A 15,060-nucleotide genomic window follows, 5' to 3' on the forward strand; every position below is an offset into this window, starting at 1 on the left:
ACCGAGAGAGGCACTCGTTCTCCGCGTACACAGGCACAGCCTGATAACTGCAGGCAGTCAAGGCACGTGTGTCTCGCCAGCACTGGCTAAGATTTTGTTCATCGCTATTGCAGGCATAATCGCCTACTTCATAGATCCCTGTGCTACGCAAGCTGTGGTGACGCAGCCATCACAAAGCAGCAGCGCTAGAGCGAAACCGCCTGGCCAGCACGTGGCTATATAAGCACGCCCTTACTGGATCTAGGCATAACTGCAGGAAGCCCAGGCACGTGTGCTTCACGAGCACTGGCTAAGATTTTGGTCATCGCTATCGTAGGTACGTGCATTGCACATTAACACTAGTTAGTTTAGTGTCTGGGCTGCCCGGCTGTGTGTGCATTTTATAGAAATGCCGACAGTAAAAGACGTTGCTAAGAAAGTGGTGGAACTAAGTAGTAAATTCAACACATTTAGCTCAAAAGTGTATGAACATATCCAAGAAATCAACAATTCAGTGTCATTTATGAACACACAGTTCGAAGAATTTAAAGCTACCCTTGCGAGAGCGAAGCAAGAACGAATGACACTCAAGAAAGAAAACGGTTCCATAAAAGAGCAACTACAAAAAACACGGACTGAGCTTCTTGAAATTAAGCAATACAGTCGTCAACAGAACTTCTAAGTCAAAGGCCTTCCCAGGAAGCCTAATGAAAAACTAGCTGATGCAATTGTCAAAGTTGGCAAGAAACGATGTTCCACTGACATGCGCAGATTCATTTCCCTGGTAACGAGCAAGGAACGTATAGGCCAAATCTGGTCGTAAAGTTTGTATCTCGCTCTGTACGAGATAACGTTTTGAAAGCTGCTAAAAGGCAAAGGCTTGTTCCGTCGGACTTTGGCCGTGAAGGAAATGATACAGTTTGTTTCAATGAACATCTGTGCATTGAAAACAAGGTGCCTCTTGTAAGGCTTTTGCATAATCTACTCCTTCCTCTATTATACCCTCAAAAATAAGACATGAATAAAATTGGGGCGATAATTCGATAAGTGTACAAATGGGCCCTAAGTTTACGTGTTTACACTGGCACCGAAAAGCTCCTTCAACTGGGATTGCATAACACTCCAGAGGAGCTGCTCAAAGTGCACATAACAGCACAAATAACATCGCTATCGAACATGATGACGGGACTGCATATCCTGAACAGACTAAAGAATCAATCCTATATACACAACACCAGACGCAGGGCACCCCTACCTTCCACAATCAGGCGTTATCAAAAGATCAAACAAATAGTATCAAAAAAAAAAAACACCCTGTCCGGCAGATACGACGCCAGGAGAAGCTCTTAGTTTAGGTGAAAAGCACAACCAAGACCAAACCGCGGTCTTCGTCAATGCCGCCAACCAAGGCCAAAACACATACACCCTGAGTGCCGTGGACGGGGAATTTAGAATCATAAATGTGGCTCCAACTAGAGCCGCGCAAGTCAAGGATGCCGAAGAAATGGCTGTAAGCATATTGAATCTTAGTACTCATACTGTCCTTAGCGACTCTAAGAGCGCTATTCTCAATTTTACGTGGGGAAGCGTGGGACAAAATACAGCTACGGTCCTAAGATATTTCAATCAGACCGACAGAACCGAAATGAACCTGGTCTGAGTCCCTGCTCGCTCAGGAAACCCCAATAACGAGGAGACACATAAAGTGGCCTGAGGGTTAGCAAAATGGCTCGCACTTTGGTTGGAACCGGGCCCACCGACAAGGGAGGCGGTGACCTCCTACAACGACCTTACCACTACGTACAGGGATGAGTTTCGATGATACCCCGTACATCGCAGCAACCTTACGAGTTACGAGGGCGCGAGCTACTGTCTTCCACCGAATTCAAACTAATATCCAAACCACTCCTCACCGCTAAGCTCTCTTCACGGGCAGAGAGGTTGATTCATTATGATTAAATATGCGAAATATTGCAATAAAAATGCCACAGCAAACCAGAGTCGCATCCTCTAGGGTCAGGGCCCTCCCGCTCCCCCCGTTTCACCCAAAGAGCTTCTGCTAGCACCCCCAGAAGTGACATGGGAGACCTTAATAGTGTCCCCCGACGAAGAACTGCAAAAAGCCATCATTGCATGGGCAGAAGAGGTCGCTGCAGACAAGCGACTAGCTCCGAACCCCTCAACTTACTTTACATAAAGTTCTATCCTTCTACCACACAAAAGGGCAGGCATGGCCTGTTGTCATGACCACAGCCACGTCGGCACTGTAGTGCGACATTTATATCTTGTGAAAGCTTTTCAAAAATAAAAAAGCAATAACGAAGTGCGTTCAGAAAAAAAAACATGCACTTCTCATGTCAGCGATTTCAGTGCCAGGTTTAACTGGCACTCTGCAGTTTTGGTTTTGACAGCTGCTTCGTTTCTGGTGCAGCACGCGAGAAATTTGATCGCCGTGCTCCTAGAAATTCTATCGCTCCTAGTATGCTTACAAGGTTTTGGGAAGAAGAGCGTGGCTTTATGCCTACATGTAATGAGCAGTACAAATAGCTCAAGCGAGTGTGACGGCACTGAAGAGAATATGCTGCACAAGCACCTATGAAATAGTGTAAATTTAAGGCATGCTACAAGGAAACAAAATCGACAAAGACTTTGGAAACAACAAGAGTAAACTGACAACTGTTTATTTTTATAGCATTAAGACAAAATATGTACACACAAGGAAAGGTGGTGGAAAGGAGAGTGAACAAAAAGGTTCGTTAGCTTCTACATGTAAACTCTCAACTGGGGATGTTCTGCACGCTCCCGTGGGTAGTCTGAGGGCATTGTTGTGTGTCAGATGTAGTCTTCGAAGGTGTGACAGTCTCTCTGGCTGATCTATATACGGCGCAACCATTAGCAAGGATGGTGTGTACCAATGATCGATAAAGGTGAAGTATGCATGTTCTATCCGAGTCCCAGCTCTTTCAAAATAGGACCTTTAGGATGTTGAGAGGTTTATTTGCTTATGTTTTCAGAGCATTTATTTCGGGTAAAAAACATCATGTCATATTTATGTATTTTAAGTACCCTCAAGGTAAATACAGTACATTATAGAGGGGAGCGGCAAGTACACAATTTTATGAAACACAGATTTACCAAGAAAGACATGTTACTACAAGCCAGTCGTGCGGCACCTTCCAGGTAGTCTGGCTCCGGGAACCGCCTCTGGGAGCATTTCAGCCGGCGGGCAGCAGAACGCTCGTAACAATACATATAGACGATTTAGTGACAATAAGCTTATTTGCTGCCCTTCATAACCCAGAAATGCCACAGTTCTCCAGAGATAACATGTAAAATGTGCCTTTATGAAATAAAAGCATGTACAGTAAGAATCTCATTGAAGTCATCAATGGTGCTGATGCGAACACAAGTGTCTGTTGAGGTGCCCCTTCTGCCTAAACTTTTTAGGGCACGAAGGGCATTGGTAAGGCCATTCGCCATTGTGGATACGCAGATGCCCGTTCAGTGTCGACTTGTGTGAGAAGCTTTGGGGGCAGAAGTAACACATGTACGGTCGCTCGCCCGAGTGGGTAAGCAGGTGCTCGTACAACGTGTTCTTCCGTGACAAGCGCAGCGAGCACAGGTGGCACTTATACGGGCGTTCGCCCGTGCGAGTACGCAGGTGAATCTTTAGGTCAACTTTGCGTCCGCAGCTGTGGGAACACAAATGGCATTTGAATGGCCACTCGCCCGTGTGAACCCTCATGTGCTGCTTCATTCGCAAAGCTCTAAGACTCTCGTAGCCGCAGATGCTGCAACGGTGGCGACTCCTCTGATGCGGCTCCTCAGCATCCTTACTCACCGGATGTTTGAAGATCCTGAAACTGCACACAGAAAGGTCGCAAGACAGGTTTTTCAAGTATTGCTTACCGTTTAAGCAGAAAAGTGATTTCAACTCGCGGGTCTCACGTGGCAACACCATACAACTATCATGAATCTGGCAGTAGTGCAGAAAGCTGTATCGATTCGGGGCCGCCTAGAATTTTTCTAATGAGTGCATGAACACAAGCACACGAGTTTTTTCGTATATCACCCTTGTTGAAGTGTAGCCACTGCATCTGTTAGTGTAATATGCTAAAGATCAAAAAGGTCTACCATTATCTCACAGAAATTCTGTCATTGTCGTAAAAATGGCTTCATAGAAAGTTCAGAAATTAAGCACACTGATCAGCGTTTCAGATTTTGTCAATATACGTATATACAGTAAAAGCTTGGTAATTCGAACGTACAGTTCATTTGAACTAGCACCCACCTCCAGGCAGAGCCCACAACGGTGAATTCAAACTGCGAGCCCCCTGGCCTTTCACTGCTCCTCACAGAAGTTGGCCCAGAGTGATTACAATGTTTGGCGAAACCAAACCAAATTTACTTGAGAAGAAGTACAACAAAGCAGGCATATCACTCCCCGTATGAGAATTCTTACGGTTTGTCAGAGCTGCCGGGCAAGCAGTAAATGATAGCCATGTGGTCGCGTCAGAAGAATCATGGGCAATTGCAAATGACTGTTTAATTTTAATTTGGATCGTGTTAACGTAAGTGAACATAATTTATAGCACCAATAGTCATATATTTAGACCTTAAGGCTCACTGCTCATATGTACGCATGTTGCTGCTTGTTTCTGACACATCACTGACTGATCAATTATTCCGTTTGGTGCTTGAGCTCTGTAGCCTCAATTTACAAAATATCTTACCCTAAATGGCTAATGTCACCTAATTTGCGATGAGTTCAGCAGAGGTGGCTTCTTTGGGTTCTTCCCATGCTGCGTTACGTGATACCTGATCATTCTAGCGCTCACCCCCTTGTTTGAACTATGCTTAATATAAATAATTTTATAGTACACTTTGAATTAACAAGCTTTTCTGTATATATAATTGTTAAAAGGGCCCTGAAACACTTTTTCCAATCACCATAGAATGAATTCACTGGAAGAGCTTATTGCCTCATGAATTCAATGCGGCAAAAATGTGAAGAATCCGTTCAGTGCGAGTGGAGTTACAAAGGTTTGTCACATGCTGCAATTGCATTCTGTCTTGTCCCGACGAAAGCTCTGGAAGCTAAGCAGGGACGGAAGGCAGGGCCACAGAAAAACGTCACGTGCGCTTCGCGACTTTCAGCACTTTTTTTTTTCTTCGAATCCACGGGTTTTTCAGTGTGATCGCGCGCGCATGCTTGGACAAGTAGGGCCCTGCCGTGGCGATCTCTGTAACGAGCGCGTGCCCAGTTCAAATCAGCCCATGGCTGATAGATGGGTCATTGACGTGTGATTTTTCGTCATATAACATGACTTATAGAGAAAAGAGAAAGCAATTTTTAGCTGACTTTGATAATTTATTGTGAATTCCAGGCTGCGTGTTGTGCTATTTGGCTCGCATGTTGTCGTGATTCTCTACTACCGATTGGCAGCGTTTTCTGACCATGCTCAAAAAGTGTTGCAGGGCCCCTTCAACAGATCAAGGAAAAGAATGTTTTAAGATAATATTGACTTCTCGCCCTGTACGCTTTCTTGAGTATGTTAATAGTTTTAAACATACATCCATACATATAATGATGCCCTACAAGGAAGAGTCAATCAGAACGTACAGTAGTCAGCAAGCTTAACTTGAATGCTCAGCAGCATGCCTTGAAACGGCTTGATTGATGCCAGCGTTGCATAGGTAGCCTTGAGTTCCATTACGGAGGTTTTACTAAATGCACACAGACACACTACCCAAACTAAGTGAGGTATTATCCTGGCAACAGCGTCTTGAACTTTCTTACTGGCACTGGTCAAATCAGTCCTGGCCATGCTGCGGAGCGTTCCAGTTAAGCTCGCAGGCCACTGTACGTCTTTTGGAACAACATAATGCGGAAAAAATAAGCAACGCTTATTTCCTCAATCCTAAGGTCCCAACAACAAGGAAACACACATACTGAAATCACTAAATATGAAAAAGAGCATAAAAAGGCAGGCCTTCAATAGGAACCGTTAAACTCGGAACCACTTCTCCGAAATATTTTGTCATACACTTGTACGGATAGTAAACAATGCCTGCAATACTTAAACTTTTGAAAGCAATCAACTCCACTCACTTGGAGAATTTAAGGTGCAGTAATTAAAAGCAGTAAGCATTTACTGCTTTTAATACCGGGTAAGCATTTATATTTACTATATATAGAAGGAAGCCTGAAATGGTCTCTTCATATTTTGTAAGCATTTAGGCTAGAGCATCATCAAACCATTCGCAGCAAAAGTTCAGTGACACGCTGTGTACCAAGGCTGCTATGGACAAATATATCATACTTTTCTTCTCTCCTCCGCATGGCCTCCTGAACACATGAGGCATCGCTGGCGATGGCAGGGCTCTGACGAGCGCGCTCTACGATTCCAGCTTTTGCTAGTTTAGACCTTCGAGATGGCACATCGACAGGTTGCGCGCAGTCTCGGAGGCCATCACACAGCGCGCTCGGCAGCACGCATGCTGTCTGGAACCAGAGACGAAGGTCACGGAGTGGTTCACGTCTGCTCCTACAGGTACCGCCACCCGTAGAGTTTCCCAATATTGAGAAACTCTATGCCGCCACCCAAACAGCAAATCTTGCTTCCACGCATTCTACAGGCCAATCAGATCAGAATCCACGGTGACGTGGCTGCTGACCACAAGTGGCAAGGGCATGTCGCTCTGTAGATGGGCGGTTGAAAATGCATTAGGTCAAGTCGCAACAATCTGCAGCGATTCGCAGATTTAAAGCATAGTAATACATTAAATTGCGCAGCCTACCGCACAGAGCTCGATCGATCTCCGAACAACCGTTGGAACTTTGTCAACCAGCCCAATGTGTTTGTACGAATTCGCCAAGACCATTTCAGGGTCCCTTCAATAAAGATGCAATCGCTAAAGACGAAGTTGAAAAAGCTCACTATTTTTGTACCTAAAAATATGTATTCAGCATAATCTTTGCACTGTACAGCCCTGCAGCATTAGTACCTTCATATATTTGCACATGCCCCGCCGCGGTGGTCTAGTGGCTGAGATACTCGGCTGTTGACCCGCAGGTCGCGGGATCAAATCCCCGCTGCGGCGGCTGCATTTCCGATGGAGGCGGAAATGTTGTAGGCCCGTGTGCTCAGATTTGGGTGCACGTTAAAAAACCCCACGTGGTAGAAATTTTCGTAGCCCTCTACTACGGCGACTCTCATAATTATATGGTGGTTTTGGGACGTTAAACCCTACAAATCAATCAATCAAACCAATATATCATGACATCCATTTAGACATAATAGTAGCATTACTTTAATAAGAACAGACAAGAAAATATGCTAGCAACAACGTAAATTAGAACAACCAAACAAGAACAACATATTATCTCTTCAGCACTCCACTTGAAAACAGACAAAATGAGTACTGTACATTAAAAATAGGATAAAAATGCTTCGAAAGACAACTGTTAAAAAATCGCAATAACATGGACTACAATGACAGACCATTTGCCATAGATTATTATTGACAATGCACTAACAAAGCTACATTCTATGAAAATAACAAACAACTGGGCACCGCTTCCAACAAAACACCAAGCTTAACATGATAATGAACTTATATAACTTTGCTACGAGCACTGAAAGACTGAGCAAACGTTTTGCAGATTCCATGTTTTGTGGAAATCGCACTCATGTAAAGCAGTGAGTAACTGTCCATGCTAGATTTTCTGCCCTTGAGCCAAATATTAGGGGGTGGACTGAAGTATTTTTGGAAGTGGCGTGGTGAGCACATCATGCGCTTATCAGGAATGTCGACTTCACTGGTGTTTAAAAGGTGATTTATGGTCTGACTTAACGTTAGCACTCACGTTATTGCCAATAGCCAACACCACAACCACAATTAATTGAACCGATAATGATGATAATGTTTGGTGCTTTGTGACACAAAAGCCATTTGACGGCCAAAGAGCACCAGTTCATGGGTCAAGAGATTTCAAGTCGAGTGCAGGAGGTTTCAAAGGTTTCAAGTCGAGTGCAGGAATTGGTACCAGTGTATTGGTAGCGGTTTTGTTGGCAGATTCAGCTAGCCGGTCCACCAGAACGCTACCTTGTATTTCGTGGTGTCCTGGCACCCAACAGACTACAATAAGCAGCTTGGATGAGTAGACTGTGCACAAGAGTGAATAAAGCGATACAAGGACAGGGTTTTTGTGCTCTTTAGGTCTTCAGAGCTTTTACTACACTTAAGAAATGTTATACCTGTATAGGGCATTTTTCCAAAGCAATTCCAAGACATGGCATGTCTCTGTCATTGAAGATCCGACCGCTATACTGAATGCTTGGGTTTGATTCCTGCTGGCATGCTGCGTTTTATTCCTCACCTTCGTTAGCTTGCAGATGTTATCTTTTTTTTAAACCTCTCGCATTCAAATCTCCAATGCCTGCACTCATTGTTCCTTAATAGACAAACTGTCAATTACCTGTAGCACATACTCTCATACCACAACCCGCGGTATCCAGGTATGTTCCACGCGTGTCTGTAGGAAAGGGTTTGATGATGTACCAGTAGGATTTTTGCATCCATACCACGAAAGTCATACTGTAGACTGTTATAACTTACAAATAAATACACGCTCAACCCCCAACATTCCAGCACACCGGTCAGTCGCCTGTACAACAACGCTATGGTTGGCTATTTGCATTCTAACAATTAGCACTTATTCACGGGTAATGTAAATACTATGCATATTATGAAATTAAGGTTTCTAGTTTCTTGTTAAAATGCTATGTTTGGCTGTACAGTGAAGCTGAACTTCTGGATGAAGTTTGCCAGAAAGTGAAATTTTCCGACTGAAAACTTGCAAAATGAACGTTTGTCTCTGGGAGATGATTCAGACTTTAACCAAAAGTTTTGAAGAAACCCGACGTTTCGGAACCGACTTGGTTCCTTCCTCAGGGGTGACTGCGGGGCTACGTAGCAGCGGCGTCTTTCAAAGCACTTGCTGGGAGGATAATTACCCCTCTCTCTCTCTTGTTTTGCCATGGAACGCAGTCCATGAATATACACTGGGGGAAGGGTTCCGAGAGAGTGGTTGATGTTATGGGCTGTCCTCTGTATGTGCCACGACTCGAGTAATAACCTTCTCCTCCAGTTCGGCTCGCTTCCAAGGATGGCCGTCGCTTCGAAATTTATCCGGTCATCCAACATATCAGCGTGTTCGACGACTGCGCTGCGCTCTTTGTAGAGCTGCCGCACATCGTTGGCATGTTGCTTCAGTCATTCCGGTAGGTCTTTCGTCTCGCCGATATATGGAGAAGGGCACTAGGCTCACGGAATTTCGTCAACGACACCGCGGGTCCTGTCCATTGTTGGTCGGCCTTACGGGCGGGGGAGGAGGCGGCCCAGCGTACATGAAGGCACTTGTGCAATGCGAACCTCTTCCTTCTTGAAGATCCGTGCCAACATCTTGCTTGTTGCCTGAATGTATGGAACCGGTACGCATTTCGGGGGGCTGCCAATTAAGGTTGATTGGGTTTTCGTATCCTCTGTTGCTCTGTGCGGCGGCTCGAATGAAGTTTTCTGGGTATCTGTTTTTTCTGAGGTACACTGTTACGCGGGCTTTTTCTTTCTTTCGTTCTGTGTCATTGGAGAAAAGTTCTTACTTTTTGGAGTACCGTGGTCACATCCGAGGCCTTGTGGCAAGCGGGGTGAGAAGAATCATATTGAAGGTAGGCAGTGATTTGATTCTTTCCACCCCGCCTGCCACAAAGCCTCAGTTGTGACCACGCTACTCCAGAGAGCTGTGCGGCTATTCAGCAGTCATAGTTCCAACATAAAGGCAGTGTTCGCACATACAGCCGAATACGACTATATCAAAAGGCTTATCTGCTGTCTTGCACAATCCAGCGATGCCAAAGTGCTTGGAGATGACCTGCAAAAGGTGGTTTTCCAGACAAAAAAAAAAAAAAACACCCTCGTAAAGCAGGAATTTTGATTGAATGATTACTGGCACTTGTGCGAACACAAGTGTCTATTAAAGTGCACCTTCTGCCTAAACTTCTGAGGGCACAGAGGGCATTGGTACAGTCGTTCACCAATGCGGAATACGCACATGATCGTTCAGTCTGTACTCGCATGAGAAGCTTTGGGGACACAAGTAACACTTATACGGACGTTCGCTTGTGAATTTGCACACATGCTTTTTCAACGAAGAATTACGCGACAAGGCTTGAAGACACAGGCGGCACTAAATAGCCCGTCGCCTGTGTAAACCCTCATCTCTAGCTATACTGGCACAATACCTTAAAAAGACTGACAGCCTATTTCTTTCTACAAAAGTTTAAATAAAACCCCCAAAAGCTACTTGGCAATGGTCAAGCCTGCACTGGTTGATTAGAAGAGTGGAAGGATATTTTGTAAGCGCGATTTTCTTATCTGAGGAAACCCTAAAAAAGTTGTGGTTTCACTAAAAATCCTGGGAAGTGATAGCGAAGTTGACTGCTTTCCACACGAGCTGTTCGTTATACTCAATGTTTTTATTCACAGGAGGAAGGGAGCAACTGTGGTTCAACTCGTTCATTTTCACATTCTCAACCGTGTTTGAACAAAAGACAAGGTAGAATAAATTTGCTGAAATTTTTGTTTCCTCTAAAGTGTCTTTACTGTGTCATAAACCAGGTGCTCCTAGCATTTCTCCAATTTGTCTGCATGTGCTGCTCAGTCCTCAACTGACAACGTTTATGCGGCCGTTGGTGAGCATTGAATCATAAGTCAAGTCAAGGCAATGCCACTATGGTTCTCAGTACAAATGAAAGCGGATATGCCCAAAAAAGTTAGACCTGATTTTATAATAAAAATACTGCACTGCATTCCAACACTAATATTGAGACAGCTGTGCATATCAGTAAAGATCACGTGATGGGGACCATATGCATCTCCGCTCGCTTGCCACGTGGGGTGTCAAATTTCATTTTTCATGAGTTTAGTGAAAAAATAGAAACGCTTATAAATCTGTACTTGCTCTGCAATGATAGAGCATATTTTAACCAATACAATAAGCAATCTTTCCATTACTGAGGTAACCTCAATCATGAGGAATTGTTTTGTTCTTTAGTGTACGTTTACATCTTTTTAGATGTGCAAGCATGTCATATTAAACGACAGCATACCGGAATGTACGCTATTGAACACCATAAACTACAACACAAAAAACAATGTACTATTTATTTAGCACTAAGCTTAAAAACAAAAGGGGACACTTACATTCACAAAATAACAAAGAAAATAAAACTGCAAAAAAACACAATGTACAGACATATGTTGCAATATCACAGACTAAGTGTCAGTGATTATCATTGATGAAAACACACTAATGAAACTGCATTCATTGATTGATATGTGGGGTTTAACGTCCCAAAACCACTATATGATTATGAGAGACGCCGTAGTGGAGGGCTCCGGAAATTTAGACCACCTGGGGTTCTTTAACGTGCACCCAAATCTGAGCACACGGGCCTACAACATTTCCGCCTCCATCGGAAATGCAGCCGCCGCAGCCGGGATTCGAACCCGCGCCCTGCGGGTCAGCAGCCGAGTACCTTAGCCACTAGACCACCGCGGCGGGGCTAATGAAACTGCATTCTATGGCAATAACAAATTATCCAGAGTATTATGTCAGCCAACTTCCACTGCAACACTAGGCATAATATGTTGATGCCCTAACATACTTGTAGTGCGAGCACTGGAACACCAAGCATACAAAATATTCACAAAGTATGGCAACCTATTCGGTTCGACAAAACATAACTTCAACTCTAATTAGGTGAGAAATCTTTAAATGCTTGACATGTGTGAACTCTTCATGTGAAAGAACACAACAAAGAAGCTAAGCCATAATACCAACAAAAAATAAAATAAAGAGCCCCAAAACATCTTGTACGTTTAAAAGAGATAAAGAAAGTGTTAGCCTGAAATGATAAAGCATTGCATATCATCACTTGGCCAGCAACAAAACAGAAATCGCCACTTTTAAATTGAGAAGCAACGAAGATAGCTGAAAAAAAAAAACGCCCCAATGCACGAATAAATGGGTATAATGTTTACCTCATAGTAAATTGAACATTGAGTGAGACATGAAACAAAAATTAAGCGAACCTGGAACGATATGACAGTACACCAACGTGTTTGCTATCAAACTGCAATCTGTTAATTAAACAAATCACAGATGAGGATTGGAGGCATCTATTGTGATTACAAGTTTAAACGAAATGGCCCAGGCAAAAAACAAAACATGTTCCGTTAACCCAAGAAAATGAAGCTAACACTTGAGTGTGCACACTGTTAATGTTCTTGAAAACTTAATAATGCTTCACTTCATCACAATTACCGAAGCATTCATGTTCGAGTTCAGATCACCACTCTACTGCCCTAAAAACAAAATTTCCACTAAAAAAAAGCCAAATGCAATGAGACTGTTTAAGAGAACATGTCTGTTGAACACTTTAAACATAACTGACTTCACATGTACAGGTGCTTTGCATGTGATTATTCATGCAGAGAATTTTTAGTCAACAAAAGGTTCAGGAGAGAAACCAACATTGTGTGTTGTGTTAGTTACAGCTGCATGTAGTGACATAAGTCGAAAGGTACGGTTAATGAATTAGTGGTTTTAAATGCACTGAAAACACAAAAAGATGTCACGGGGTTATAGATAATACAACCTCCAGCGATGTTATGAAGAAACTAAACTCGCACAGCACTCAATACACGAGCCCTCCCTTAGATTTAAATATAAGCTAGAAAATTTTTTCGGCTAATTTTGTGTAACTATCCTGAGGTTCAACAAATGGTGATCAGCTAGCAAATGAGTGAATAAATAAAAACAGATAAAAAAATATATCATGGAAAAATGGCTGGCAAACAAAGAGGAAAAGAGCTCATTGGCATCCAAACAGTGCTCATCGCATGAGCAAGGCACTCCGAAGCGAGTGAACATATGGCACAGTCTTTCGTTTGTCTGATATATCGCAACCTGCTCGTGGAGGTCGACCGGCAAAATTCCTTTTCCCAGCCCACAAAATGGCCACAGATTTTTTAGCCAAGTAGTGCGTATGCATTGCGTTTTGTGACCGTTGTTGCTGTTGGAATAAACAGTCGCATATTTTTATTTTTTTTCTGCCCAATTGTAAGATGCTGCACATTTGTTGGCCTTCACCTTTGCCTGCAAAGCCATGAGCATAGCTGTAATGCATTCATACGATGCGCACCACTCAGTTCCTAATCCCTTATATTCAAAAGCAAGAGAATGGCATGAATGGTTGAAAGCCTTTCCTGCAGCGCACCAAGACAAGAGTGTCACAGAATATTATCACACTTGCACACTATACGAACCAACTACATCAACAACGATATTGCACTTGCAGGGTTTCTATAATTCCAATTTCAATTATGCTTGCTACAAGCTCTCTAGAACGCCACGAAGCGTGAAGTCCACGCATGTAAACTCGCAATTAACACTTCTAAAGATATATAAAACATACAGGTACAGCTTGCTGGTGTTACGATAGTATGTATTTATACTTGCTTATGAGTACATATACATAGGTTTTGCACGTAACTTATAAGATACAAAATACTATTCTAATGGTTACTCATGAATCCTGTGATGAAGCGATGAGAAATAATGACACCTTCTCAGTGCACTTTCAAACATGCATATAGATGCTTTAGTGAGATAAGCTTAAATGCTGTGCTAATTATTCAAATCCTTTGAGACAATTTTGAAAATGTCCAATCCCGTTTCTGCCACTTTTGGGCCAAATAACGATTTCAGTCACTCACTCTGCTGAGTGGGTGCGCAGGTGATTCTTCAATGCGAATCTATTTGTGAAGCTACGGCCACACAAGTGGCACTTATGCGGTCGTTCTCCTGTGTGGGTGCGCAGGTGCATTTTCAACGCAGAATTTTGCGAGAAGGTTTGAGGACACAAGTGGCACTTGTACGGTCGTTCTCTTGTGTGGGTGCGCAGGTGCTTTTTCAACGTATAATTTTGCGAGAAGGCTTCAGGACACAAGTGGCACTTGTGCGGTCGCTCTCCTGTGTGGGTGAGCAGGCGCTTCTTCAACGTAGAATTTTGCGAGAAGGTTTCAGGACACAAGTGGCACTTGTGCGGTCGTTCTCCTGTGTGGGTGAGCAGGTGCTTTTTCAACGTAGAATTTTGCGAGAAGGCTTCAGGACACAAGTGGCACTTCTGCGGTCGTTCTCCTGTGTGGGTGAGCAGGTGCTGTTCCAACGTAGAATTTTGCGAGAAGGCTTCAGGACACAAGTGGCACTTGTGCGGTCGTTCTCCTGTGTGGGTGTGCAGGTGCCTTTTCAATGTTGAATTACACGAGACGGCTTGAGGGCACAAGTGGCACTTGTGCGGTCGTTCTCCTGTGTGGGTGCGCAGGTTCTCTTTCAACACAGGATTTAGCGAGAAGGCTTGAGGACACAAGTGGCATTTAAATGGCCGCTCCCCTGTGTGAACCCTGCAGTGCTGTTTCAACTTGAACAAAGAGGCAGCTTTGTATTCACACACATTACAGTTGTGACTGCGTCCCCAAAGTAACTTGTCAGTAGTATTCATCACAGCAGGAGGAATAGAAGACCCAAAAGCTGCAGAAAGAAAAGAATAGAGGTTACTTAGGCATTTCTTTCCATTCGAATAGAAAATAGACTTAATTTTAGGGTTTTGCATGGTAAGATCACTCTACGATTATGAGTCATGCCACACTGAACCACCCGGGATAACTTTGAGCGGCCCAGAGTTTTTCTAAGGTGTGAATAAATCCAAGTATAGCAGTGTTTCGGTATTTCACCCCTAGTGCATTTCTAGCACTGTAGCAGCAGTTATGAATAATCAAAATGAAACTACATCAATATTAGCTGTTACATATTATTCAACCAAACACTTGATCACAACTTTTGAAGCTGGAAATATCCGCTTAAACTTTAATAGTTCCTTATTATCAGTATATAGAAGGTTTGGGCAGAGATGGGGCCGCCGAGATGGTGTCAGTGTCGAAATTGCAGCCCACCCA

General features: G+C 43.6%; 1 protein-coding gene across 1 annotated transcript; it reads right to left on the reverse strand.

Moving 5' to 3' along the window:
• Positions 1-2,644: 2,644 nt before the first annotated feature.
• Positions 2,645-14,717, reverse strand: LOC142765763 (uncharacterized). Its single transcript, XM_075867367.1, has 2 exons — positions 13,822-14,717; positions 2,645-3,842 (listed from the first exon to the last, which is right to left on the reverse strand). The coding sequence occupies exons 1-2, from the start codon at positions 14,715-14,717 to the stop codon at positions 3,365-3,367; spliced, it is 1,374 nt and encodes a 457-aa protein (XP_075723482.1). The 3' UTR covers positions 2,645-3,364.
• Between the last annotated feature and the right edge of the window lie 343 nt (positions 14,718-15,060).

This window comes from Rhipicephalus microplus, chromosome 6 (assembly GCF_043290135.1).
Source record: "Rhipicephalus microplus isolate Deutch F79 chromosome 6, USDA_Rmic, whole genome shotgun sequence".
Classification (NCBI taxonomy): domain Eukaryota; kingdom Metazoa; phylum Arthropoda; class Arachnida; order Ixodida; family Ixodidae; genus Rhipicephalus; species Rhipicephalus microplus.